This window comes from Apiospora kogelbergensis, assembly GCF_038363985.1.
Source record: "Apiospora kogelbergensis strain CBS 113332 chromosome Unknown utg000005l_segment0_segment0, whole genome shotgun sequence".
NCBI lineage: Eukaryota > Fungi > Ascomycota > Sordariomycetes > Amphisphaeriales > Apiosporaceae > Apiospora > Apiospora kogelbergensis.
The window spans coordinates 6439097-6465834 of NW_027117422.1; the positions used below are offsets into that span (position 1 = coordinate 6439097).

At 54.5% G+C, this 26738-nt stretch overlaps 11 protein-coding genes across 11 annotated transcripts; 3 read left to right on the forward strand and 8 right to left on the reverse strand.

Annotated features, from left to right (window-relative positions):
• Positions 1 to 98: 98 nt before the first annotated feature.
• PG998_008767 (uncharacterized protein) lies at positions 99 to 1289 on the reverse strand (the record flags this gene model as incomplete). The annotated part of the gene is made up of 4 exons (XM_066875583.1): positions 99 to 260; positions 322 to 428; positions 481 to 798; positions 851 to 1289. 4 exons carry the CDS (start codon positions 1287 to 1289, stop codon positions 99 to 101), a joined length of 1026 nt encoding a protein of 341 aa, XP_066731528.1.
• Positions 1290 to 2688: 1399 nt separating this feature from the next.
• PG998_008768 (uncharacterized protein) lies at positions 2689 to 3156 on the reverse strand (the record flags this gene model as incomplete). Its single annotated transcript, XM_066875584.1, has 1 exon — positions 2689 to 3156. The coding sequence occupies one exon, from the start codon at positions 3154 to 3156 to the stop codon at positions 2689 to 2691; it is 468 nt and encodes a 155-aa protein (XP_066731529.1).
• Positions 3157 to 3692: 536 nt separating this feature from the next.
• Positions 3693 to 4413, reverse strand: PG998_008769 (scytalone dehydratase; the record flags this gene model as incomplete). Its single annotated transcript, XM_066875585.1, has 3 exons — positions 3693 to 4154; positions 4230 to 4327; positions 4386 to 4413. The coding sequence occupies 3 exons, from the start codon at positions 4411 to 4413 to the stop codon at positions 3693 to 3695; spliced, it is 588 nt and encodes a 195-aa protein (XP_066731530.1).
• Positions 4414 to 4978: 565 nt separating this feature from the next.
• PG998_008770 (uncharacterized protein) lies at positions 4979 to 7309 on the reverse strand (the record flags this gene model as incomplete). The annotated part of the gene is made up of 4 exons (XM_066875586.1): positions 4979 to 5462; positions 5519 to 6249; positions 6369 to 6805; positions 6883 to 7309. 4 exons carry the CDS (start codon positions 7307 to 7309, stop codon positions 4979 to 4981), a joined length of 2079 nt encoding a protein of 692 aa, XP_066731531.1.
• A 1223-nt stretch (positions 7310 to 8532) lies between these two features.
• PG998_008771 (FAD binding domain containing protein) lies at positions 8533 to 9970 on the forward strand (the record flags this gene model as incomplete). Its single annotated transcript, XM_066875587.1, has 3 exons — positions 8533 to 9010; positions 9106 to 9465; positions 9528 to 9970. 3 exons carry the CDS (start codon positions 8533 to 8535, stop codon positions 9968 to 9970), a joined length of 1281 nt encoding a protein of 426 aa, XP_066731532.1.
• Positions 9971 to 10246: 276 nt separating this feature from the next.
• PG998_008772 (aspyridones efflux protein apdF) lies at positions 10247 to 11697 on the forward strand (the record flags this gene model as incomplete). Its single annotated transcript, XM_066875588.1, has 3 exons — positions 10247 to 10427; positions 10498 to 10879; positions 10944 to 11697. The coding sequence occupies 3 exons, from the start codon at positions 10247 to 10249 to the stop codon at positions 11695 to 11697; spliced, it is 1317 nt and encodes a 438-aa protein (XP_066731533.1).
• A 401-nt stretch (positions 11698 to 12098) lies between these two features.
• On the reverse strand, positions 12099 to 13660 carry PG998_008773 (ankyrin; the record flags this gene model as incomplete). The annotated part of the gene is made up of 2 exons (XM_066875589.1): positions 12099 to 13471; positions 13549 to 13660. The coding sequence occupies 2 exons, from the start codon at positions 13658 to 13660 to the stop codon at positions 12099 to 12101; spliced, it is 1485 nt and encodes a 494-aa protein (XP_066731534.1).
• A 356-nt stretch (positions 13661 to 14016) lies between these two features.
• Positions 14017 to 15666, reverse strand: PG998_008774 (glucooligosaccharide oxidase; the record flags this gene model as incomplete). The annotated part of the gene is given in 4 exon segments (XM_066875590.1): positions 14017 to 14508; positions 14586 to 15144; positions 15225 to 15244; positions 15259 to 15666. The coding sequence occupies 4 exon segments, from the start codon at positions 15664 to 15666 to the stop codon at positions 14017 to 14019; spliced, it is 1479 nt and encodes a 492-aa protein (XP_066731535.1).
• Positions 15667 to 17876: 2210 nt separating this feature from the next.
• On the forward strand, positions 17877 to 21915 carry PG998_008775 (uncharacterized protein; the record flags this gene model as incomplete). The annotated part of the gene is made up of 5 exons (XM_066875591.1): positions 17877 to 18495; positions 18561 to 19100; positions 19155 to 19971; positions 20027 to 21428; positions 21493 to 21915. The coding sequence occupies 5 exons, from the start codon at positions 17877 to 17879 to the stop codon at positions 21913 to 21915; spliced, it is 3801 nt and encodes a 1266-aa protein (XP_066731536.1).
• Positions 21916 to 24379: 2464 nt separating this feature from the next.
• Positions 24380 to 24910, reverse strand: PG998_008776 (uncharacterized protein; the record flags this gene model as incomplete). Its single annotated transcript, XM_066875592.1, has 2 exons — positions 24380 to 24846; positions 24889 to 24910. 2 exons carry the CDS (start codon positions 24908 to 24910, stop codon positions 24380 to 24382), a joined length of 489 nt encoding a protein of 162 aa, XP_066731537.1.
• Positions 24911 to 25551: 641 nt separating this feature from the next.
• On the reverse strand, positions 25552 to 26648 carry PG998_008777 (carbohydrate esterase family 1 protein; the record flags this gene model as incomplete). The annotated part of the gene is made up of 4 exons (XM_066875593.1): positions 25552 to 25760; positions 25816 to 25856; positions 25938 to 26289; positions 26351 to 26648. 4 exons carry the CDS (start codon positions 26646 to 26648, stop codon positions 25552 to 25554), a joined length of 900 nt encoding a protein of 299 aa, XP_066731538.1.
• Positions 26649 to 26738: the final 90 nt, after the last annotated feature.

A 26738-nucleotide genomic window follows, 5' to 3' on the forward strand; every position in this document is an offset into this window, starting at 1 on the left:
CTGTCAATACCTTGATATCCGGTCACAGCCACGTCGAGCCCTTTGAAACCTTGCCGCTGAGTTCTGCCTGACCACTCGGCAAGCTTCTCCATGTCATGTTAGTCGAGATCGATCTCAACCTTGCCATCATTGCGGATAGTTTCTTTGTATCGTTTCAGACTAAGCTCCATGGCGCTGGAAGCAGAGCGCTTGCGGTTGAGCGCGGTTTCGCCGTTCTCCTGCTTGATCTCTACGTCGTCCTCGTCTCGCTTGATTCCTCCCTAGTAGTACGATCGTAGTCAATAATTGAGGAGCCTGTCTAGGGAATTATGGCTTACTCACCTCGCTCTCGTGATTGAGCCCAATTCGAGCAAGCCGGCGAAGCTCTTCGGGGGACATGCTATCCATTGGATCGGGTCGCTCTAGGACACCCTCCTGATACAGTCCTTCTAATACGTTATTAGCCAGTATTCCCTGCCCAGTCTTCGCAATGAATCTTACCCTTTGAACGATATCTGAACTCGAAGATAGCACAAGGCCGCTTCAGAGGGTCTCGCAATTCACTGATCTGTTTCTTACCAGCCCAACGAGGCCTGGCACATGGTTGGGCATCAAATTTGTTGATAGTGGTAATGGTAGATCCCTTCAAGGCGTTCTTGGGAATGGATTGTGCGAGACCAATCGGAGCTTCTTTGAGCGAATGGTTATTTCGTGTTCGTGAATACGACATTCGATAGACAGCTACCATAATCTTCGCGTATCGATTTGCGTTGCGAAGAGCCTCGCTGATCTGCTCAGTTGATAAGTCGTCCTCAGAGACTATCACTCCATTAGTTTCAATATAATTTGAGGGCTCCATGTTAAAACTCACCTTGCTCGGCCTCAGCGAACTTGAAATGGTGAGCCTTCCATCCGTCAGTATCACTTCCCGAGGCAAGAGCACCACAGACATGGCTCCAATCTAGGTCTTTGTGCTCGCGAGTCTTTGAATGGACAATCGATGTACGCTCATTGTCGACGAAGTACGTAACCCCCAGATGATGGCACTTGTATGTTGAACCTGCGATCTTCTTAAAGCAAAGTTTGAACCTCTGATCGGGGATCGCCTCAATGTACTTGAGAACGTAAGGAATATCCTTCACCTGGTCAAAGTCGACGACATCAGCGTTTGTGCATCGAGTCACATAGACTTGTGTGGATTGGATGTCCTTGGAATCACCGTCGTCATCCGGCTTGTTGTATTCTTGGGCTTTCTGGCCATTCACTTCCACCCAGGCCTCAAGGCCCTCGAGTCCATCGATGACAGCCATGATGAAAATGCTGAAGCTGGAAATGATCGTGGGAGTCGGTGGAGGGAGAGGTTTGTGATGGGGAGGGAGCAAGAGTTGATAGAGGGTCGGTAACCACGTTGAAATCTTGTGAAACTGAACTTGGCCTCTCGGCGCCGAGAGTTGGTTGCCGTGACCAAAGCAGGTGTGTTGAAGAGACGAGCCCGGTTTCAAGTGCTTGAATCACCTGGAAGAAACGGTTGGCGAGGGGAGGTAAGGCAGCGATGAAAAGCTCCCCGTGCTGGTAAAGCTGGGAGGCAGCAAGGTGCTGCTCGTTCAGGGGGTTCGGGGGATTCGGGGGATGAGATTTCATGCCTTCCACCTTCCGGTTTGTTAATTCAGTGAACTGATCATCGTGAGTGACTCCGGTGTGTTAATTTAGTGCACTAACCATCGTGTGTGAGGGCTCTAGTGGTTGAAAATTCACGATCCGGAGGAAAGGAGAATCCTTTGTTCATCTCTTATGTATTAATTGTTCTCCCTAGAGCTGGCAAAATCCATCTGGTATTTCCTAATACCCATTGCTCATGTAGCTGCGTCTTACTAACTGTGTGGTGTGTTATCACTCCTTGACTTGCCCATCTGCTCCCTCCTTGTCATAACTGTATAACCCCGTTCATTGTTTCCTAAGAACATACCAGTCCTCAAAGCCCTCCTCTCAGATACACATTCACCGTCCTACATCGAAAGCCCTTCACCACCGAAACTCCACCGGTCTTCAGCTCGTCTGGAACGTCTCGTATAGTGGTCACGGTCATTCCCGAGTCCAGCTTCCACACCATCCTTTCCGGCCCCTGCTAACAACTTGCCGCAGTATCTTAGGATGTAGCCTCTTCCACACAGTGTGTACCCGAGTTTGCCCAACGGACGTCAAGCTCTCATTTCTCATAATCCAAACCTACCAGCGCAAGACGTCGCATCTCTTCGTCTGGGAGCTCGTCGATCGGCTCCAATGGTGGGATCACTCCCTCCTCCGCCAGGCCCTCTACATCATGTCAGCGCACGAAGTTTGATGGCCTAGTCTACTTGTTAGGGATGGCGGTCGCGACTTACTCTTGGATCGGTATCGGAATTCGTAAATGGCACAAGGGCGCCGAAGCTCGTCCTCATAGTTATCGGTGTACTTGGGAACCGGCATTTGGCTCTCTGAGACTACGTGTTTGTAACGAACTTTGTGTGTCAAGGCGCGGGGCTCGAATGCCTCCCCTGATGACTGGCTCTGGGATGGAAGGGGTCGTGCCTCTGCCCTTGGTGGCCATCAGAGCGGGGCCATCATTCATCTCGTAGACGAACAGTCGCAGTGTTCCGTAATTTTTAACTCGGAGAAGTTCGAGGTCCATGTCAATCCAGCTTGAATAACTAAAATCGTCTGCTTTTTCGGTTATTCCTTGGCACCCTTTGCAAGGTTGAGATGTGACTGACCGATTTTCAAGTCATCAAAAGTGAACAACTCGTCGAACCAGGGACTGTCGGAGCCACCGCAGCCTACCAAACGGTCGAAGAGTATGTCCCATTTCCCATCAAACAGGCTGGTTTGAGGCAAGTGCTTCAATGGTGTGTTCATGCCGTCGCATTGGGCTTGAATGGCCAAATGGTCATAGCCGTGATCCTTGGAATAGAGCGAGCGGAACCGAAACCCGAAGGGCTTGCCGGTTGTTACCTCAACGTATTTGATAACATGTGGAATGTAATTGGCATCAAGAAATATAGTGTAAGCCGTATCGGTCCTCTCGAAGAGGATATCGGTTTCTTCCTTAACCTTGCAGCCCTTGGGCACATCGTACTCCTGAAGTGCCTGTCCGTCAACCTCAATTGTCGCCTCTTGTTTGAGATAACCCAGAATAGCCATTATTAGTTGACGATGACAGAAAGTTATGGTATGGATGCAGGTGACGGGTAAGGCACTGGAGGATGTATTTGAGCGATGAAGGGTGCTACAGCTTAAAAGGGGGATCTTAGATTTTATCAGCGAGTCACTCCACGCTTCATGAACTTCCCATTGTGCTCGGCGGCAATTATGAGAAACATTGAGAACATTGGAATAGTTACATAGATGCTAACGAATTTGAAGAACGCATCGGAATACAATCTGGAATGCCCTGGAATTACTCTGCCAAAGCCTATTGCGCAGTCGCTGTCACAAAATGGAGACACATACTCACCAAGATCCCATTGATATTAACAAGGCGTGTTTCAATTGGTACTCAAGGTCGCATGGCAAACAAACGCTCTTCATTGACGCAAACTATCGAGAAGCCCTTACCCAGTGCTTTATATGTATGCAAGGAGCATGGAAAAGGGTATTACAAACTGCGTTTGCATCTTTATTATTGAGTCAATCACATAATGTACAACAAGACATGTTTCCAGCGCACAATGAAACCCTTAGACCTGCGCGACAGAAACACGCTCCTGCACCTTATCAGCCCCCGCAGCAACCGGGGGCAGGCAATCCACGCTCTCCGAGACGGTCTGGTCGCCGAACTCGTCGCGGCCGCCGGCGAAGACCTTGTCGAAGTCGTACTCGCCCCAGCGGATCTGGGGGTCGAGCCCGGCGAACTTCCAGACGCCGCCGACCTTGCGGTACCAGTGGGTGTTGGTGCTGTGGGCGTGGCCCTTGACGGCGACGGCCGAGCGCGTGGCGTCCGTGTAGCGCTGGTGGGGGACGCGCAGCTGGTGCGTGCCGACGACCTCGGTCTCGCTGACCTTCTCCCACTTGCTGCCGCCGATGAAGTGCTGCGTCTTGAGCAGCGGGTCGCCCAGCACCGCCGGGCTCGAGATCATGCCGATGAACTCCTCGGCCGGCATGGCTTCCCAGATCTTGTCGAGGAAGGAGCGGTAGTCAATCTGGGCGAGGGGTTAGCTTGGCGTGGGACACAGGGGCAGCGAGAAGATAAAAAGAAAAGAACGGGAGGGACCTACTCGCAGGGTAGGGGCAATACATTTTCTCAGTCTGTCCCAGTCCTTGGTGTCGTAGCTGTCGGCCCACTCAACCAGGCAGGCGTTGAGCCCGAGGTAGTCTGCAGTGCTGTTAGCCAGGAGTCCACGAAAGTGAATAAGTCAAGAAGTCCGACTTACCGTCGAAGGTGATGTTTCCGTTAGCCATGATGTTGGATGGTTACTTGAGATGTATGTCGGAGTAGGAGTAGTAAGAAGCAGGAGTGGGTGAATCTCTGAGACCAGGATGGTGAGCATGGCATCTATATATGCGGCATTGGCCTTCTCCAAAAGGTTGGTCTGACAGAGGCACCATTTCATCGGAACCCCGTTCAGGGGGTCCGGACTTGGACCCCACTGGTCTGAGAGGGCGCACCATCGGCCGGCTCCAAGTCAGATTCGACCCGTTCGCCGGACTACCCCAACTGCATACACGGACCTTGTTCTGCGCCAAAAGGAAAGTTATTTGCTGGGCAATTAAGACGCCGTTTTGTTTGCTCACGTTATCCGATTCATATCTATGATATTGCACGACTTATAAGTCCCCAATCTTTGTAAGCCCTAGAGCCCCTATGATGGCGTTTTGTCTACCATTCTGAGTTTGGAGTTTTGCCACCATTCCTTCCAGGATTTCACAATTGTAATTAATATGTTGCTTACTTGACAGTCTCCTGAGGAGGGGTATTAGTCTAGAATCTCTCTCGTTTACTTTTCCCATCCACACGTGCACACCCTTAGTCAAAGTGAATCCGCCACAGCTCCCGATCGCAGCCCGCGGTGAAGTCGCTCCGCGTATGCATGGCGAGGATGTTATCGCTGACGATGAAGTCCCCCTTGTCCCAAGCGTGGTAGTAAGCCACGCGCCGGTCGTGCAGCAGATCGGACAGGCCCGCGCAGATGCGCTCGCTGTCCTCGCCCTCCCGGCCGTCGATGGTGATGGACGTCGGCTCGAACCGCGTCTTGGACGTCGGCCACGGCTCGTGGAACCGGAGGCACGGTCGCCCCGTCGTCGGGTGGTCCACGAACAGCGGCAGGCCCGCCAGCCGCAGGTTGCCGAAGCCGCCCGTCTGCACCGTCCACTTCAGCGCCCGCAGCTCCTCCAGCGGCGGCAGCTGGCTGTCCGGGGACTGCAGGTATCTTGTCACCAGGCTCGACGAGCCGAAGAGGGTGAAGCCCGTGTCCTTGGGCGATGTGGTGATGGACGTGAACATTTGGAATCTGCCATTGTCGTTAGTTGCCACCGACCCCAGCAGACTCTAGGAAAGGCGACTTACCGAGGAGGCGTCGAAACCACCATCTCGCTGCCGTCGACCGGGTCCGTCCGCGTCTCCGTCTTGAACAGCCCGTCGTAGTGCCACGGCATCCACTCGGCCGAGAGCACGTTGTTGAGGGCGCCGTTGTTGGCGGCGCCGGCGTCCCGCACCTCGAGCACGAGCCCGAACTTCCACGGCGTGGGCGCGCCGAGCTCATGCGCCTTGGCGACGAAGCGCACCCGGTCCGTCGCGCCCGCGAAGCCCCGCAGCACCACGGGCGAGTTGTGCTCCGCGAGGCCCCGCAGCTTCCGCGCGTCGACGTCGGCCAGCGCCATCTTCAGGTTCTTCCTCCGCCCGGGGCTGCCGTTGCTGCTTCCGCTCGTGTCGCGGGTGGTCACGGGCCGCACTAGGAGGCCTGCCGGGTAGATCGGGGTGACGGAGATGCAGGTCTGCTCGTCGTCGTCTTTGGCAGCGTCGCTGCTAAGCAGCGAATACAAGGGCGAGCGCTCGCGGAAGAAGCTGGGACGGCCGTCCTCGTAGACGAGCTCCCACGCGTCGTCGTTCTCGAAGCGTTCCCGGTGGCCCGTTGTCGTAGTCCCGTCGAGCCGGAAGGCGATGCTGCAATGCCAGGGTGTGCTAAACGAGGTGTCGGTAGGTAACAGGTTGACGGATATCTTGTTTTCGAATGTCGATGGGTGGATGGACAACCGTAGCTGATCTGCGAACTTCTCTTTCACGGCCCGGGCGAATGCCTGTTTAGGGGTTCGAATGTGAGCAACTAGGGCCGACAACAAGATAAAGGGGGCGAAGGGTGGGAGACACAACGACAAACAAGACCAAAAGAAAAGGGGGGATATGAAGGTGGACTTACATCACCCCGATACAGCATCTGCTTCGCAATATACTCTATCCCCCTCTTGAACTGCCCCTTGGACCTCCCGGGCCCCGTCGGATAGACGTTGAGAAGGTCCGTCGCCAGGAAGCGAATGTAGCCCCTGTACGTCATGCAAGTGTCGCCGTCCTCCTTGATACGGCCCGCGACGTCGAGCTGCTCGTCGCCGAACTGGGCTAGGAAGCAGTGGCGCAGGCGGGTCGCGTTGCACACGTAGACGATCTCGTCGTCCTCAACGTCGGCGAACTTGCCCAGGTGGTGGTAGCCTTGCCCGGTTTTGTCTCCGTCCGCCGACGACGCCACGAGGTCCTTGAGGCGCGAGAAGCCGATGTGCTTCGAAAACCCCTTTTCGGCGCTCAGCGCCCGCAGCGCCGTGCCGTAGGCCCAGACGTCGCGATCGGACACGCCGAGCAGGTCTGGGGTTGTCGCCAGTCAGTCAGTCAGTCATGCACGGTATTGGTTATCGCTGGGAGGGGGGAGGCGTATCACGTACCGTTGTACACCAGCCCGTCCGAGATGATGGTGAGCCTGGCGCCGGGCGCGTAGGAGTCCCCGATGGCGGCGCACATGCCGTGCAGGTGGGCGAGGGCGAACTCCTCGGCCTTGTCGGGTAGGCGGCCCAGCACCTTGGTGGCCGTGTTGGGGGACTTGAAGGGGAAGGCGGGGAGGCACATGCGGATCTCCCGGCCGCCCGCGACGCGCGCCGCGATCTGCTCCAGGAACTTGGCGTGGCTCTCCGCGGAGGGCTGGCCGGGGCACAGCAGCCGGTAGCGCTCGATGACGGCCAGGATCCGGGACGCCGTCTCGCGGCACGGGGCGGCGGCGACGGGCTTTGCGGGCGCAACCATGCTGGCGTCGGGCTGGAGGACGGGGCCGTCGCCCAGCAGGGCGGGCGCGGTGAGGGTGAGGGTATTGGACATGGTGTTCAGCTGCCGCGGGCTGCAGACCGTTGCATAGCACAGATGATGCAGGAGGAAGCGATTCATGCGTTATCGAGAAAAGGGCAGACCCAAACTCGCCCTTCCGTCGAGGCCAGGCCGGAACCTTTATTTCTGGCCCTGTACGTGCCGGTAGCCAAGGACTTTCCACCACCCACCCTGTTCCCGATCGAACGACCTGCATGCCTCGTGTGGCGCTGGTCACGACTCTCAGACCCGGATCGGGGTAGCTTGGATTTACCAATGCGTGTGTCATCCCGTGGTGGGAACTACCGTGTATGCGCGTGCATGGGTGGGCTCGCTTGTCGCTCGATGCTTATACGGGGTATCTGGTTCTCCATTGGCCAAGCATTACGACGAGAACCTGCGTGGTGGTGGAGACTCATGTAAGGCCATGCTCGAGCCCCTGCAGTGCAGATGCCAGAAACAAGTGCCATGTCTTGGGTTACTTACTGACAGCTTCGGGTGGAGTCGTCCTACAGCGACAGCCGTTCATGCGTGTATAAAGTGACATGGTTATTTACACACCATTTGCGCAATGTTCGCACGAATGTCCCATGGTTTTGCGGAACGACAGCCGATTTCAATACCCGTATTCTCCAGCGCTCCATCGTCTTGTCTGTAAAGTTACTGCGTTGCCCCAGAAACGTCCCTGGCGAAAGAGAAAACAATGGCGTCGCAAGCTCACGAAGATGTCGATCTCGTGATCATTGGGGGTAAGTCAGCCAGAAAATGCCGTTATCTCAACAATCGTCCCTATACAGGGTTGCTAACATGTACAGGTGGTCCAACTGGGCTTTTCTCTGCCGTCCTCGCTCGGCAGCTGGGGCTCTCTGTTTCCGTAATAGGTACGTACGCCCGCAATCGTGATCTTGCTGGAATCACGGACAGAACTTGATTATCTGATGCAGCCAAGATGAGAAGCCGTCGTCATTGGTAGTCGGCAGGGCCGACGCCCTCAATGCGCGAACACAGCAATACTTCGAGGTGGCCGGGATCCTCCAAGAGCTCCGCACGAAAGGGATCGAATGCAATAGTAAGTCGTTTTTCTCTCTTGCCGGTGGGATAGACCGCCAGATTACATCAGCTTACATGTACGCAAAAAAAAACCGGCAGCCAGTTCGACATTTTCCCAGGGCGACTTCCAGTCCCGCCAGGACAAGTGGTGGACGGGCCTGGAACATTGCCACCACAAGCACTTCCTGATGATTGGCCAGCCCGCGGTGGAGAAGACGCTTTTGCAGCAGCTCGACGACAGGGCCCCCGTCCACTTTGGCGAACGGGTCGTCTCGATTCGGGAAGACGCCGATGGCCGCAGCGTGACCGTCGTCACCGACGCAGGCCGGACGACTCGCGCCCAGTTCGCCATTGGCGCAGACGGGGCCAAGTCGACGGTGCGCCAAGCCCTTGGCATCGGCTTCCAGGGGACGAAACCGGAAATGATCTGGGCCGTCCTCGACACCTTCCTCGACACCGACTTCCCCGTCTGCTCTGAAATCATCACCTTCCAGCTCGAGGGCCAGTCCCGCGTGTCCTGGATCCCGCGCGAGAGGGGCATGTCGCGCTTCTACGTCCTGCTCGAGGGCGATGTCACCCAGGCCAGGGCCGAGGCCTCCATCCGCCAGCATCTGGCACCTTATCGAGTGGACTTCACGCGAACCGAGTGGTTCAGCACTTTTGAAGGTATGTAATGCATTAGTAAGCATGGGTGGTAGCGGTGGTGGTGGGGTGTGGTTGTATCACGGACGCTAACTGCCGATGCCAACCGGCGTGAACAGTCCGCGAGCGAATCGCATCTTCCTTCCTGAGCCAAGAACAGGGCCGCGTGATGCTGGCCGGAGATGCGGCACATGTGCATTCCGTCAATGGCGGCCAGGGCCTCAATACAGGGATCGCGGATGCCTTCGGCCTGATCTGGCGTCTCGCACTGGCCTGCGGGAAAGGAAACGGCGACGGGGTTGGGCAAGTTGCCGCGCCGGCCGTCTCGAAGCTGCTGGGCACTTATGATCTCGAACGACGTACGGTGGCCCAGGACGTTATCAACGTGGCGGCCCGACTCGTGCGTGATACGATGCACACAGCCAAGCAATACGTCGCCACAATTGAGAAGAACGCCGGGTATATTACGGGCAAGTCTCGTCCCATTTCTGACCCAGGACCGATGAATTATGGGCTAACCTTGTCGCGATTCGCTATGCAGGTATGGGGGTGTCGTACCACGAGATGGGATCTTGCCTGATCGTGGATTCGGAGCGGGACATCTGGAGGGCGGGCAAACGTTGCCCAGATTTGGTTCTGACGAGCCCTGTTATTAGCGCCGAGCAGGAGGGGCAGAAGCAGTGGCTCTATTCATTGGCTCGCTACGGGCGGTTTCTGGTCTTGGCCATCGGGGCGACCCCGGGCGACCTGCACTGGCTTCAACGGTTCCGGTGCGCGGCAGATGTAATTAGCTTGACTCCTCGTGGCCATGGAGTCCACTCCGCTATGGATACGAGTGGCACCGACGAGGGGCTCCCGACTTTTGCGTCTGAGCTGGTGGCCCCTGGGGATGCATTCACCGTCCTTGTACGCCCCGATATGTATATCGGGTTTGTAGGGGAGACGAAAGGCGCAGTGGACTATCTGGCCGATCTTTTCCCGTAAGAAGGTCGAGGACAGCTCAATTTATACGGCCCAGGCCTTTCTGCAGGCCTTACTGCTCACGGCTGACTGTAATTGACTCAACGATTTCGACCTACACCCATGTAACGTAGCCCCCGTCTCACCCGCCAACCACACCTATTCCAGTATAGTCCCGGCCCACCCCTGCCATCCCCTGCTATCCCGGATGTACGCGCCATAATTACATGTCGGCATTTCATTCCCCTTGTTCTTGACCATTCTTTTTCTCTTGGGTGTCCTTGGTAGTATATGAAAAACATGCGAGATCAGATGACCGACCAATCGTCGTCGTCGCCGTCGCCTCCCGCAGCCGTGGACGCCCGCGCCGACGAGAAGGCCGGGGAGAGCTCAGCCGCCCCCAACCCGTCCTCGACTCGGGCGTCACGGCTTGGCTGCAAGTCCTGGGCGCCTTCTGCATCTACTTCAACACCTGGGGTGGGTTTTTCCCTTCGCCGTGCCCCCAGCTCTCTCTTTCCGTCCGCCCAAACTAACGACAATCACCACCGCAGGTCTCATCGCCAGCTTCGGCAGCTTCCAGACCTACTACGAGACCGACCTGCTCGCGGCGGCGCGCCACAGCGCGTTCGCCGTGTCGACGGTCGGCTCGCTGCAGAGCTTCGTGCTCGTGTTCCTGGGCTTCCTCACCGGCCCGCTGTACGACGCGGGCTACGCGCGGCACCTGCTCACGGCGGGCTCCGTCCTCATCGTCGGCGGCACCCTCGCCCAGAGCTTCTGCTCCGCCCTGTGGCAGCTGCTGCTCGCGCAGGGCCTGTGCGTCGGCGTCGGCTGCGGCTGCCTCGCCGTCCTGAGCGTCGCCATCCCGTCGCGCTGGTTCACGACGCGGCTGCCCATCGCGAATGGCGTCGCGGGCATCGGGAGCGGGCTGGGCGGGTGAGTTTTCTTCCTTCATGAACCCGTGCCGTATGTTTTCGTTTGCTGACCATAATATACACAGCGTCATCTTCCCCATCATGATCCGCAATCTCCTGGGTCAGATCGGCTTCGGATGGACGGTCAGGACTATAGCGCTCGTGAACCTGGTTCTCCTGGGCCTGGCCAGCGCGGTCCTCCGACTTCCCTCTTCGTCCGGCCGCCGCCGCCGCCTCATCGACACGGCCTCCCTCAGGGACTGGCCGTACGTGCTGTTCGTGCTGGCCTGCTTCGCCGTCTTCCTCGGGCTCTACACGCCCTTCTTCTACGCGCCGACCTTCGCCGTCAAGTCGGGCTTCTACGCGTCGTCGTCGTCGGTCCAGGGCGGCGAGAGCTACTACATCGTCATGGCCATGAACCTGGCCTCGATCCCGGGGCGCATCCTGCCGCCGCTCCTGGCGCAGAAGCTGGGCGGCGGGATCCTCCCCGTCATGGTGGCCACGGCCGCCGCCTTGGGGGCGTGCGCGCTCGGGTTCATCGGGTGCCGGGACCTCGTGAGCGTCTACGTCGTGGCGTGCTTCTACGGCTTCTTCACCGGCTCCTTCTTCGCGCTGCAGCCCACGTGCTTCGTCAGCCTGACCGCGGACAAGTCGGTCATGGGCACGCGCTTCGGCATGGCCTTCACCGTGCTGTCGGTCGCGCTGCTCTTCGGCTCACCAATCAGCGGCGCCCTGCAGGGCAAATACGGATACAACGCGTCTTGGATCTGGGCGGGGGTGGCTCTTTTCGTAGGGGGATCGATCATTTACGGGGCACGCGCGATGAGAACGAGAAGTTAGCCACACACATTCTATCTAGCCTTCAAGCATTAGCGAACAAAATAATACACATACTTTATTTCGATTAGCAGTTTACACACTTTATACCGCATTGGTCTCAGCCTACAAAAAGATTTCGTATGATAAGTTCTCTTTAATAACTTCAGGCTTCCTATGTAAAGAGGTATATCTCGCCCTCTTCATCGTCGACTTGTAACCAGATCGAAACCGTGCTACGTTAATAAACCCAAATCGTCCAAATTCCTGGCAAATCGACCGAGGAAACGCTGCAGATCCAAATCCACGGTGCTCATGACCGTCTTGAGCAGACGTCACATTGCCGGCGATTTTTGCAATCTACCGACCAACAGCCTGCACGAGTTCGTAAATGTCGACATCGTTGATTTATCGCAACGTCACGGCTAATCGTCATCCTCGTCATCATCAATAGGGAACATATAACCGTAAAGTTCCCCAAAACGGTGGCAGTGGTACAGAGTGGCGTCCCTCTCAACGCCTTCTCGTTCGAGAACGTCTGCCATGGACTCCAGACGGTGCAGCCTTGCCATGGCCATGGCCCAGGCCCCGGTTTCCGGTGTTTCCAGCGTGGCCCCCCGGCGCCGCAACAGACGGAACATATCCATGTCTTCCTTCAGGACGGCCATGACGATCGGGGGAGGGGCGCCAAAGTTCACTTCAGCCCCGGCCACGATGAGGGCCTCTGCAATGGCCGGCCGGCCGAGCCGTGCTGCTGTCATGAGCGGCGTCCTGGTGATATTATAATTGTTGGGATCGGCTCCGCGGTTGAGAATCAGCTTGACAACTTCTAGATCCCCGAACACGACAGCGCTCTGAAGTGCGGTGCTCTTAAAGCTGTTAAAGGGCCCATCTTTGCCTCGTCGGTCATTGAGCTCCGCGGGCCCCTGGGAGAGTAACAGGTGCTTTACCATATCCGTATGACCTCGAGTTGCCATTTGACTAAGCAACGCAACTTCAGATGCTCTTGGGACGTCACCCAATGCGGCTGCGGTTCGGTTGTACAGGTCCAGGCTTTTCAACGTTTTGACATAGTCAAAATTGTCTCGGGTCTTTCCCATAATAGGCAGTGGCTCGCTGCCAAGTGCAAATGCATAGGCGTCCCAGTTCCCACACAAAGAGGAGTATCGGAGAGTATAATGTCGTATTTTTAGGGGAAGAGGTCCGCCTGGCTTGTAGTCCGCATTGGTCGAGAGGAGAAGCTGCATCATAGACACGTCTCCGCCAACGACGGCGGCATCATACATATTGCCGAAGATGCGGCTAGAGACCTCTGGAAGGTCGCCACCGGGGCAGCATTGGCGACCCTCTGACACGGCCTTTTCGACCAGAGGCATATAGCCAAGATGAGCGGCTGCGACGAGGATGTCGTCTTCGAGGTCTGGTGCAGGACCTTTCTTGGAAGCCAGCTCAGCTGACCATAGCAGTTCGTGTGCGTTAGACGTCTTCACGGTGCTTCCTAGAGCAAGACGGAATAACGATTGCAGGCGTGCCGTGACGGCAGGCTGCTCCGCGTCGCCGGCCAATTCAGAAATAGCCACGGCGCAACGACGAATCTGCGCCAACACCGTGTTATGTTCTCGCGAGTGCCACGCATGGCACGCCAGGTACTTGACGACGTAGGAGAACCATTCAGGATAGGTAGCGATGCCCACCTCGACTCTACGATAGTAATAAGCAATGTCATCAGCCAATCCGGATGCGCCATGGAAAAGACGGAGACGGAAGATGGTTTCATCAATGAAGTCTCTAAACATGCCTGCAGAAAGAGCGAGTGTCAGCACAGAGAGACATGTTTCCATGGGTTGATGACACGGGATTGGTGCGGCAACTTACGGCCAACAAGGCGTAAACGCATGAAGCGCTTGAGGCCACGATTGCGGGCCATATACTGGAATATGCACCCGAGGAGCTCTGGGGGGAGGTTTCGGAGGTTTTGGAGGTTCATGGTAGTTGGTGATTGAGCGCTTTGAGGCCTAAATGCCGTAACAGGAAGTCAATCAACAATGGGTATTACTTGTGCATGTATAAGAAACTTCTTGATATTCTCGACTTGAGCTGTTGTTGTCACGAGAATTGAAGTGGGCACAAAATGGAGGTACATTTCAGGCAACACTCGGAAACTAGTACATAGCGCCCCTCTTTGTGCATATTTGTGTATCGCAATATTCAGGGGTAGATGTAAGCACTAGCCCCATTGCGCAGCAGTGGCCCAACAACAAAATAACGACAGTGAGTTACTCAAGTGTCGGCTTTCACAATCCCCATGTTGTTCCCAGTATACGTGGCAACCACTGAAGGGTCTCACGGCTCATCACGCCACGGCTCAATCGACTGCGGCGAATAGAACAGCTCCCCGGGGTCGTATCGAGCCTTGAGCCTCCGCAGCTTTTCCAAGTTGACGCCGTAGTAGAGGCTCTGCGCCGTGCGGCGGTCCAGCGACGGGTCGGGGTAGTTCCCGTACGCGCCGTAGCTGCGGTCGCCGGCCGCCTCCAGCGCCCCCGTGACGGCCGCGACCCAGCCGTCGAGGAAGGCCAGGCCGCCGGCCGGGTACGTCTCGTTGGCCGCGACGGCGTCGTAGAACTGGATGATCCACGTCTTCTCGCGGTGCGCGTACGCCGTCTCGTTGTTGCGCGTCGCGCTCACCTTGGATGTCGGGCCGCCCGACGCGTCGATCTGGATGAACCACTGCCGCTTCACTTGGGTCGCGTTGCGGAACCAGTAGTCGGTGATCTGCTCCGCCGCCGTGCCGTTCAGGCGGTCGAGGGTCAGGCTCTTGGCGTAGAAGTTGTCGGGCTGCATTGATCGTTAGCTCGTATGCCAGCTGGTTTAGTGACCAACAGGATGGCGGAAACGGGACGTCATCTTCTTACAGGACCGGGCACGACCCAATCAACAGTGGCGTTGATAGTCTCGTTGTAAGTGTTATCGGCGGAGTAATGCCGGATCGCATCAAGCCAATCGACCTCTCGGGAATCATTGAGAACGCCGTTGCTGGCGCTAAGGAGAGGAGCAAGATGCGACTCCATCTGCTCTTTTCCGCCATAGAACAAACCTTCGGCAACGGGGTGACCGTTTTCATAATCGGCTATGCGGAAGTTGAGCTCGCGGGTCATGTCGGTATGGATGTATCTGTCGACGGCAGATAGGTAATTAGCGGCATTGCTCCGGTTCCAGTTGAGGGCTACTTTGAACCACGTCAAGATGGAGGGCGGCTCGAAGGTCTGGAGCCGCCAAGATGCCACGATGCCAAAGCTCGGCCCTGCTCCGCGAATGGCCCAGAACAGGTCCTCATTCTCCGTCTTGGAGGTCTCCACGATGCTTCCGTTAGCCAGGACAACGGTGGCGCCGACAACCCAGTCCATAGCAAGGCCGTGCGTGTGGGAGCTGAAGCCATAGCCGCCGTGCGTGAAATGCCCGGAGGCGCCAACCCTGTGTATGTATGTCAGTAAGTTATGGCTCCTGCTCACGATGGTCGGATAAGACATAGTCAACGTGCCTTGGACAGGTACCGTGAGAAATGGCCCGTTTGCTTTTGAATAGCACTGTAGCCATGTGTCCCAAACGTGTTCCCGGCTGGACAGTAGCAATATTCGTCGCGGAATCAAGCGTGACATTGTACATGCGATCGAGCTCGACGACCAGGTGGCCATCCTCTCCACCAAAGCCACCTGCCGTGTAGCTGTGTCCTCCTGCCTTGGCAGATACCTTCAGGTTAGATTGTCTGCCGCAGTTCACGGCTTTCTGGATTTGAGGAATTGTCGTAGGCACTGCGATGGCGGCAGGCAAAATGGGCACGCGGACGTTGTAGGCTGCTGCATCGCGTTCCCAGTCCTCTGAGCCTGGGATGTCGGCAGGAACCCCAGCCTGTCGAAGACAGTCATCAATAGATGCAAGGGCCGCACCCTGGGCGACGGAAGAGAGACCACCAAGAAGCAAAACAAGTGAATACATGTTGTAGAGTTCGTTTCGAACGCTGAAACTAATATGATATAGTTAACAGATTTAAGTGATGGTCTAGAAATACCATGGACAGTTTCACCAGACAAGAGAGGGAGCGAGGCAGGCCTCTTTATACAGGATGCCCTGAGTTATCAGAGAAAGCTGCCATGAGGTTATTCAGCCTATTTGAGTTCGGTCGATTGACAGATTTATAAGGTTTCGTTTTATCCTTTATTCGAATTCAAGAGTAATAAGAAAAATAATATTCTATAGTAATGGCATATTCTCATTATACTGCTCGTCTAGACGCACTGGTAGAACGTGTCATAGGAAAGACGCCAGAGCAACGTAGCCAGTTGGCATCGATTCTCTTTGCCCTTACACCTCACCTTATGTCAGGTCAACGGATAAAAGACGAAAGACCCATGAACAGAAAATATAGTAATTCCTGAGTGAGAGGCCCATAGGTTTGCAAGAACAGGGTGATTGCCTTTGAGGGCACTCATCACAATGACAAGATGGAAGACTCTCAAATAAATCCACTCCCTTTTCAAATTACTGTCATAATTGGAGCATAACAGGTCAGTCTCACGCATCAGTTCATACGTGCAAGCTTATATTGCCATAACTGAATGCATAAGTTGTGCGCGGCAACGGAATGGAGACGTATGGCAGATCTAGACCAGTGATGATCTTGCTGCCCCGTTATATCTCATCTGCAAACTCAATTATGTTCACCATATCCAGAAAACGGTGGTTGGATTCCATTGAGGCGGGATGGCGTATTCTAAATTATACTTTTATAAATCTGGTTGTCGCAATTATGAATGCAGATAGAGATTGAAGTAGGAATCGATGATACAGGGGTCCTCCTCCCACCATGCTTCGGACTTTTCGAAATTTACCATTAAAACATGGCGCTGCATATTCTTCCTCTCAATGGGAAAGATGAATGATTTCATGGCGACCTCATAGGCCTGAATAAGGTTGCCAAGTAACGATGACGCCCATAATCATGCTGCGTAACCTCAGAGCATGATGTGTAATCAACTTACCTAATCCTTCACACCAGTTTAATCGGTTCGACATGGTGACAACATGCGCATCAAATGATTTGTGAAATCAAGTTTACTCACAATCTCAAAGAGCGAGCAGATTGTGCTTTCCATTCTTGTACCGTGTGGTTGCTTTTCTCTCCGCAATACTGACGTGCCATTCAGTTGCTTCTAAGGCCTTGATCGGCTCATTCACATAGCACTGAGGAAACCAAAATATGTAAGAGCATATGTACTGCACAACAGCCTGATCTAGTGATACACAAGGAAAATATTAGGTAAGCCGTATCTAAGAAGTGCCGTGTGCCCGAGCCGATCAACGCCTGAACAATCCACATCTTCTCACGGTGTGCCGTTCAGGCTGTCTGGGGTGGGATTCCTGGCGTGGGAGTTGTCGGACTGGAGGCTGATAATTACTAGTTTGTGAGTCGCATTTTTTGAGTAGACAGCAAGGTGTTATAACAGCGGACATGTGAAGGGCAATGTCTGGTTCTTCCAAACAATACCAAGCGGTAACAAGTGATCTGTTGTGCCAATGCTGGCAAATTAGATAGGCTGAACGGGGCGATCATATCATGCATGGTAACCACCAAACGACACTCGTGGCGCCCAGCGGAAGACGGTAGCGAATAGATGGCCAATGTGGAGGGGTCAGCAGGAAAGCAAAAACTTGCTTTTCGCCACACCCGAACGAGGATGCATGTCGTGTAACAGGATAATGTAGACCCATGCTTTCCACGCCGGGAGCCTTGTGTGCTGCTGTCCAGAAAATCCTGTCCGGTAGTAAAACGTTCACAAGCACGCCGATGCAGCAGAGTCTTTTTCCAACTACGTCGTTTCCTCTCCCTAGGCCCATGAATGGAGTATGGATGTTTACGAGGTTACAAAATATACTCGGGCAAGAGGGGCTGAGTGGCCTGCGCAGAAGCGAGATACTACATAGCCGATAAAGCAGGTCTCGTTTCATTTGACCGAAGATTAGTGCATGCCAAGATCAGCCATGTTTGAGAAAATCCCCCTATCAGTGACCGACAGTTGGTCTCAACATAATTGATTTTTCTACAGTCTCCTATATCTAATTTTCCCCCGCAAGCTAGATACGCATTTAATAAAAAAATAAGACAATTATAATTCTTATTTTCCTCCTTTACCCAATTATTATTTGCTATGTCAAACCCTGAGAACTACACTATCGGCTGGGTCTGCGCCCTGACGATAGAGTTCGTCGCAGCGCGGGCCTTCTTCGACGAGACGCACGAAGGCCCCTCGCACGTCTCGCCAAACGACGACAACAGCTATGCGCTTGGTCGGGTTGGCCAGCACAACGTGGTGATGGCCGTCTTGCCCGACGGCGAATACGGTACAGCGGCCGCTGCGACAGTCGCTAAGGATATGTTGCACAGCTTCCCCAACGTTCGTATCGGCCTCATGGTCGGTATCGGTGGCGGTGCGCCCAGCGGGAAGCACGACGTCCGGCTTGGTGATGTTGTAGTCAGCAGCCCGTGCAACGGACATGGCGGCGTCTTCCAGTATGACTTTGGGAAGACCATTCAGAACCAGACCTTCCAGGACACCGGATTTCTGAACCAACCTCCCACCATTCTTCGTACCGCTGTCAACGCTATCAGGGCTAATTACGAGCTAGAAGGACATTTTCTAGCCGAAGACGCTGAAGCTGCTACCAACAAGATCAAGAAGCGGAAGAAGTTTACCCGACCTGCCCCGAGAGCGACAGACTTTACAGGCCTGAGGTGGTCCACCCTTGTGACTCTTCAGAACCTTGCAAGTCCAAAGCTCCGGGTGTCACTCTACCGGAAAAGGCCAACTTGGCCTTGCAGAGCCCTTCAACAGGAAAGAGAGCCGCCTCTGGCAACGACTCTACCGATGATACAAGCCCCATCCAGGCGAATACCAAGAGACAAAAGCTATCCACAGGGAAAGCTTCAACGGTTCCATCGGAAGATGGCGGTCTCCCAGGACACCATGAACCGACGTCGGACTTGCATCCTGGTGCTATCATTACCTGCAGCGATGAGAACATCGAAACGCTCATGGTTCCTCGCAAACCACGAACTGAGGAGGACGACGACCCCATGGTACATTATGGGCTGATTGCCAGCGCGAATCAGCTCATGAAAGACGCGACAGTACGAGACCGCCTGGCTGCTGAAAAGGGCGTGCTCTGCTTCGAGATGGAGGCGGCGGGGCTTATGAACACCTTCCCCTGCCTCGTCATTCGCGGCATCTGCGATTATTCCGATTCGCACAAGAACAAGGATTGGCAGGGTTTCGCGGCCATTATGGCGGCAGCTTATGCCAAGGATCTTTTACGGCAGATCTCACCAAATAAGGTCGAGGCGGAGAAGAGGATCGGTGATGTTGTTGGCATCTGTACGTAACACATTATTTGACTCAATTGATGATTGGATCTCTAACTGGTTTCAGTGGCTAAAGAGGTGCATGGAATGAGAGAGACAGTCGAGGGTATTCGGCAGAACGATCTTGACAACGACGTCAATGAATGGCTCAGCCCTCCCAACCCGTCGACGAATTTGTTCCAAGCAAGAAAGCTTCGCCACGTGGGAACGGGGACCTGGTTTCTTAAACGCCCCTCCTACCAAGAATGGCTGTCTGGGCAGCGTCGGCACATATGGGTAAGAGCTTTTGCAGGAAGCGGCAAAACGGTTCTCACTTCAACCATCTTGGACGATCTCAAGGCAAGCACCGACCATGTCGTCCTCAGTTTCTTCTTCGACTTCAGTGATCAAAAGAAGAAGACTGTAAACGGGATGTTGCGATCGCTTGCGTTTCAGCTATACCGGCAAGAGAAGGGGTCTGCAGAGAACCTGACCGAGGCATTCAAAGCACATCGCCACGGTCAGCCTAGTAGTGAGACTCTCAGTGATGCGATATTCAAAATGTGTGAGACGCATGACAGGATCCTCATCGTTCTGGACGCATTGGACGAGTCAACAGAGCGGGATGACCTTCTTGCGTGGATCGAAAAAACGATCCATCATTCGAAACTGGGTCGTGTGCAACTGCTTTGCACAGGTCGACCCGAGCACGGATTCATTGGAAAGTTGCCAGGTCTATTTGGAGAGAAAAACTGCCTAGACTTCAACTTAACTGCTGTCAACGCTGACATTGGCGCTTATGTCAAAGCGGAGTTGCAAAAGAACCCCGAGTTCACGGGAAAGAAGCTGTCGGAAGACCTTCGCGAGAACATTATCCATCGACTAGGAAATGGCGCCGAGGGGATGTAAGTTTGAAGACGGATTACTATCTGGCCTGATGCTTTCTAACATATGATACAGGTTCAGGTGGGCGTCTTGTCAGCTGGGTACCCTTGCTGGCTGTGTAAGCCCTATGGCCATGGAACGGGCCCTGGAAGACTTGCCTCGGGACCTCGATACAACATACGAAAGAATGATTGACAGCATCCCCGAGGAACTCAAGGACGGCGCCAAGCGTCTTTTGCAGTTTCTTGTCTACAGCGAACGCCCTGTTAACTTGAATGAGGCTATAGACTTTCTAGCCACACAAACCGACACCGAGCCACGAGGCTTCGACGTCAAGCGAAGGGTCTTCAACAAAGCAAGCGTCTTAAAACATTGTCCCGGCTTGGTTACAACATTTTCTCGTTGCGAAATTGCTAGAAAGTTTCATTATATTCAGCCTGCCTGTTACGAACTTGCTAGAAAGCTTGATTATATTCAGCCTGCCCGTTACGAACTTCCTAGAAAGGTTCATTATATTCAGCTTGCCCACTTTTCAGTCAAACAGTACCTCTGTTGTCGCCAAGACGGCTTCAAAACTTCACAAGCCAACTTTGTGATCATGAGAACCATCGATTACTACTTGAAGTCGGTACAGCAGCCCAAACTATGCATATTAGGTTTTGAACTGGAAAGATATGCCCTGAGACATTGGTCGCGTCATGCCGCGTTGGCTGAGGGCGGCGAGACGGATAGCGCGACGACTACCATTGTCGAGGCACTACACACCCGAGCCAATTGCCGTCATTGGACGAGAAGGTTCGCGATTGTTCATATAATTTATCCCGATTTTGATACTCACGAGGATTATGCTTGCCTTGGCGGACGCAAGCCTGAGCTGGAGCAGACAGTCCAAAGCCTGCGTCGCATGGGTGCAAATGCCAACGAGCTCTTCTGGGCTTGCGCACTTGGGCTGCGCAGGACAGCCCAAAGGCTTCTCAACGAGGGTGCCAAAGCGAAATTCCAACATTGGTTCTATGGCAACCCGCTGACGGCCGCGTGCTGGGGCAGATCCATCGAGACTGTGCAGCTCCTCCTCAATAGCGGCGCCGATGTCAACGCACAAGGCGGATTCTATGGTAGCGCGCTGATCGCTGCATGTGTCGGTGAATCCCTCCCGATTGTACAGCTTCTTCTCGACAGCGGTGCCAATGTCAATGCGAGAGGTGGCTACTACAGTCATGCGCTAATCGCCGCATCTTTTCGAGGACATATGGAGGTTGTGCAGCTACTTCTCGACCATCAGGCTGATGTCAACGCGCGCGGTGAAATGTTTGTAGACGCGTTAACGGCTGCATCGGGCCGTGACCATCTCCCAACCATGCGAATCCTTCTGGCCAAAGGCGCCAAGGTCAACGTATCCGGTGGGCCCACGGGCGACGTTTTTCGGCTACAATTGGGAGCCCATCTGCGGAGCTACGACGACTTGTCCTGTCAAGCGGTAATTCCATTCGAGGCTTTGAAAAAGGGCACAACAACAACGCATTGCCCGCTGCCGTCACTAGTGGGTACCGGTCAAATTTACAGAACGTGAAACTTCTACTGGATTGGGGGCCAATCCCGAGATACGTGGCGTGACCGGCCGGACGCCCCTCTCGTGGGCGGCCGAGCGCGGAAGACAAGATGGTATGAGGATTCTTCTGGAAACTGGTCGCGTGGACCCGGATGCGCGAGACAACAACGGTCGAACACCCCTCTCGTGGGCGGCCGAAAATAATCACACAGGTGCTATGAGGATGCTTCTGGAAACTGGTCGCGTGGACCCGGATGCGCGAGACAACAACGGTCGAACACCCCTATCTTGGGCATCAACCCGAAAAGTTCTATGGTCTGGGAATAATACACTGGAACTCCTTCTTCAGATCGGCCGCGACGATGCGAATTTCAAGGGCATGTCCGGCCGATCCACCCCTCTCATACGCGAATAATTGTGTCGAACGTACAGAGTGTGCTGAGGCGCCTCTGCCTGACAGCGTTGTGGACGTTAATTCGAGAGACGACAAGGGCCGGACGCCGCTGTTTTGGGCTGTTGACTGTAGGAGTTTTTATCACGTGGATACTTTACTCGAGTCGGGCTTAGCAGACATCGCTACAATGGACGACTATGGGACGAATCTCCTGCAACTGGCAACGTTCAAGGGGGACGAGGAAATGGTAGAAGTGCTGTTGGATTGGGGCGCCCCAGAGGGGCCAGACTTTTACGGACTGCGGGCTTTGTTTGGGGATGCGTAGTTCGTACTTGAGAGATAGTACCAATAAGAATCTTCAACTGATTGCGACTGTACGAAAAAATAGTCCGCACATGTTATCTCCTTCCTCCTCTCCGCCAAATCTCCCCGTGCGATAACTCGCTTCACTGAAAGCAGACAGGAGTCTATTAGCGAGCCGCCTTGATCAACTATACATGGTCCATAACTGACTCGTCGTCATGCCTAAGACCCCCGTTAAGGAACAGTCGTTCCTCACACAAGATCAAGGGGCAACAGACTACTGTTCCAGACACACCGGCAATTCTATTGCGTCTAGCTCTGCGCCATGATCCACGGACGTGAGCCGACGGTGCAGGTCGTATACCAGTCGCGGACAGTGGCCCTGGAGTCTGGTCTCCTCCACGGTCGCCGACTCGAGCCTTGCCACAGAAGCAAAGCTGCACTTTCCCATTGGGCCGAGGCCGAGCTTGCCTCGTTCAGGCAACGGAAGACATCGAGAGGGGCGTTCCACAGTCGGTTACAGTCCCTGCACTGCGGCTGCCTTGAGAATGAAAGTCATACAGCCCACCCGCTGGCTGCATGAGCGACCGCCATTGGCTGCTACGGGACACCCATGCGGCAATACAAAAAAGAGATATAGACTAGAAATTAAGAGCGCGTGGCCCCTACGTCCACCAAAGTCAGCATTGAGTCGACAATTTCCAGTTTGTTGCTCCGTTTGGCTGCTATTCGTCGATTAGGTGGTTATCATCGACCACGATGTCGTCGAAGAAGCTGGCGTAGACGGACTACGACGTCGCCTGGATCGCCCCTTTCCCGATATCGAAGCGTTGCTCCCATGCCTAATGATTGGTGAATATCACGAGAACTGTCAGATGGGAATGTAATATTGAGATTGCTTAGAGAACTACAGCAGAGATGGGAGGGAAGTCCTTCTAATATATATACACTGTATGTGGGTCGAATCACCTTGAATCTCCAATAAGACCCCTGACGACTACAGTGCCTATGACGGCAATATTTACGCCTGTGGTACGCTCAGATGTGTCGGAATTTGCAACGCCAGCGAGGTGCAAAATCTGGATCATCTACAACACCTCCAATGTCCAGCGGCCAAACCACTGACTACAGCAAGGCCTCACCGCTGGCAACGCGTCATGATCTCCTTCTTTCGATACGGTACCAATGGCTACTACCATTTCAATTCCTGCCTTGGGGGCTGCGCGCAGGGGTGTAAGCCCAGGACCACCTCTTGGTCATCGCTATCAACGTCCCCATCTTATACATACCAAAATGACGAAGGGAATACTTCAATCACTGTATACCTCATTCGAAACCATTAAATGTTGATTCGTAGCGAGCTCGTGATGGCCTACATCAGCTAATATACATGAGTGGCCCGTGAAGACCGAGTCACGGGTAATGATCAAGGAGCCACTGCGGGACGCGCAAAGAGACCTGTGGCTTTTCCATTCTCATCAATCCGACTATTCTGGTGATTGGTAAGCGAAACTTGAATGCTGTCTGTGATCGTTTGGTGATTCATCGGCTGATTTAGCACACTTTCGCATGGGTGGTTGGGGTGGACGAAGCCATGCTTTGGGCCCCCAACATAACTGCAAAGCATGTCCCGCCTAGTGTCTGAGTTGACTTGATTCAGCCGACGAAACAAGTCAGCCACAGATGTTCTAATATCCTTGGCGCCTGGAAGAGGCCATAAGAACTGCTCGTTCAATGATCGTACGAGTTTGCCCAACATGAGTTCATCACATTTCGAGTCTCCGCCTTTACAACGGAGGCGATGTGTCGCTTGTTTGTGTGACAGCTGCTGGAAAGCACTTTGAAATGGAGCTAGGAGTTGGGTTATAAGACCAAGTCGTATATCGTTGACCATATCTAAGAGAGATTTTGTCATTAGCACATTCCATACAACAACTTTAGAGTAGGCGGAGGACAAGTTCTCACTGTCAACTCCAGGTGGCTCTAAAGGGTCTGAGAGAGTCACCACTCCGAAATTGGCCATGGTCAAACCCCAGGATACCATAGCTTCGCGTTGAATGGCTTTCCTGAACTCTGGCTCGGCACCGAGAACCCATAGAATCCATATGTAGTGCTTTCGGGACATATTTGACTGATATATTGAGAATGTACCACTGTCGACCGTCTTGCTGGTGTGCTGAGTCTACGTCTTTGCCCACGGTCGTAAAAACCGGATAGTGTCATATTTATCCGCAACGACACTGACCATATACAGCCAGCTAAGGTCAGGAAGTGAGTCGAAGGCCGGGATCTTGTCGAATCTGGCATGGATAGCGCTGAGAAAGAATTCGATGGCTGGTACGTCGTCGTCGGGCAATTCGACGATCCAGTCACCATCTTTTGGCTTGGATTCAGCAAAGCCACCGTACAACATCTTCCTCCAGACCGGTGAGGCTCTTGCTAAAGCACGGGAACAGACTCTGAATGTTGTTGGAGGAGAATCGCCATTCTTCTTTTCGTCGGGAGAATTTGCGGCGTTTTTGGTGTCGGCTGCTATGCTGTCCCCCGCCTCTTTCTTCAGCTTCGCAACGCCAACTTTCAGATACAGATCACCGTCGGGATCGATGTCAACAGGGGTGCTTTCCCCATGGCAGTCGCGATGAGCGTGGTCTGCGTTGCGCAAGACCAATTATCCTCCAACGTGTGGTGGACTTGGAGGTTCAGATAATGCCATTGGCGATAATGCGGTTTGGCAGATGCCAACTAATGCGAATTGTTAGTATGGTGACAAGCAATGATGAAATTGTGGTCAAACGCGTGGCAGGCGCGTCTCAATTTACGTCCTTAAGTTGATTCAAAGTCGGATTCCGCCAGGAAAAACTTGTATTGTCTCGACTGGCACCAGCTGGCAATTAGACGGCCAGGTGGCCTTAGCTGTTTATCTGCTTGGCCCCTGGCATTGCATTTCGTTCATCCAGCGGCTGTTTGGAAGAGCAGATACAGCGATAACCACATATAGATTGAATAATGCTCCCCATGATTGGCCGTGCCGTACTTATTAGCTCGTACGAGACGATGACACAATCTACTCACGACGTCGGCAACGTGACATTTGTTGAGTATAGTGCCAAGACAAGATCAACCGACAGGACTGACGGTTAGAAGTTTCTTGACCCAAATAACAATCACTCCGGTATCTAGGTTCATGGGTTTTCAAAAGATGAGCATAGCCTGTGTCCATTTTGTATGCTACATGCAATTCGAAGCAACCTTGCCTAACATATAACCAAAGCGTTCTCGTTTTATGCCCCCAATTCTTTTTACTCTGTTTCCAGGGAGGGTACTCTTCAAACAAAGTTGTGTCGGAAAAGCTACCTATGCAATGCCGAAGAAAGCAATATCCATAGACTCGTGCACCGGGACCGTGTGGCCCACGTTGGCACCGCTGTAACCGACCAACTTTGCCGTGGTCGAGGTTCCCTCGCCGTAGATGGTCTGCGTGTACCCTTGCTGGGGAGTGTTTTGCGTCTGCTTGGACGTCGTCAGGCCCAGAGTGTTGGACCACTGCTTCAAGGCCTCCTGGTCTATAAATCGGAGTGAGTGCGTGCACGATCAACAACCAACAGAGTTCGGACTTACAGTTGGGGTAGCGGAGTGTGTTATCGGCAGTACCGTGCCAGCTGTGCATCGCCATATCAGTCAGCCACAGTCCTTGTACCCATCGGTGAGTTCTCGACAAAGAGAGGAGAAAAACAACATACATCAGCATCCGCGGCCGCTCGCCGGTGTAGCCCGGGTAGTAGGAGCGGACGGCGTCGCCCCACTGGGCGGCCGACTTGGAGACCTGGCCGTTGGCGCACTGGTTGTTCCAGCCGGGCGGGTCCTGGGTGGCGGTCGAGCCCTGGACGAAGAAGCAGCCGTCGGGCACGCCCGAGTAGGCCGACGCGGCCTTGAAGACGTCCGGGTAGGCGCCCGCCAGCACCTGCGTCATCATGGCGCCCGAGCTGCTGCCCGTCACGAAGGTGCGGTTGCGGTCGCCGCCGTAGTTCTTGACGGCGTAGTCGACCATGTTGGCGATGGTCTGGCTGTCGCCGCCGCCGTTGTGGGTCAGGGCTGGAGGACTAGAGTTAGCACTTTGTCGCAATCCCATTGTGGTCGGGGGAGGGTGACGTACTGGCCGTGGACGCGACGTCGAAGCAGCCGCCGCCCGACTTGGAGTTGGGGTAGATGATGATGAAGCCGTGCTGGTCCGCCAGCGGCTGGTAGCGCGTCTCCTGCGAGTAGCCCTGCGCGGAGCCCTGGCAGTGGTGCACGGCGACGACGATGGGCGCCGGCTTGGCGAGCGTCCGCGGCACGTACACCCACATGCCCAGCCGGGTGGGGCCGGCGTTGAAGCCGCTGACCTGGGTCGGGGACTGGCCGTTGCCAAGGCTGGCAAGTGCCGCGGTGACGAGGGCGAGCTTGAGCTGCATCGTGGTAGGTCGTGCTGCTGTCGTGTGCTGTCGATCAAGGGTCCGTGGTGTAGGTACTGAGGCACAGTCTCTAGCGATGATGCTCGAGAT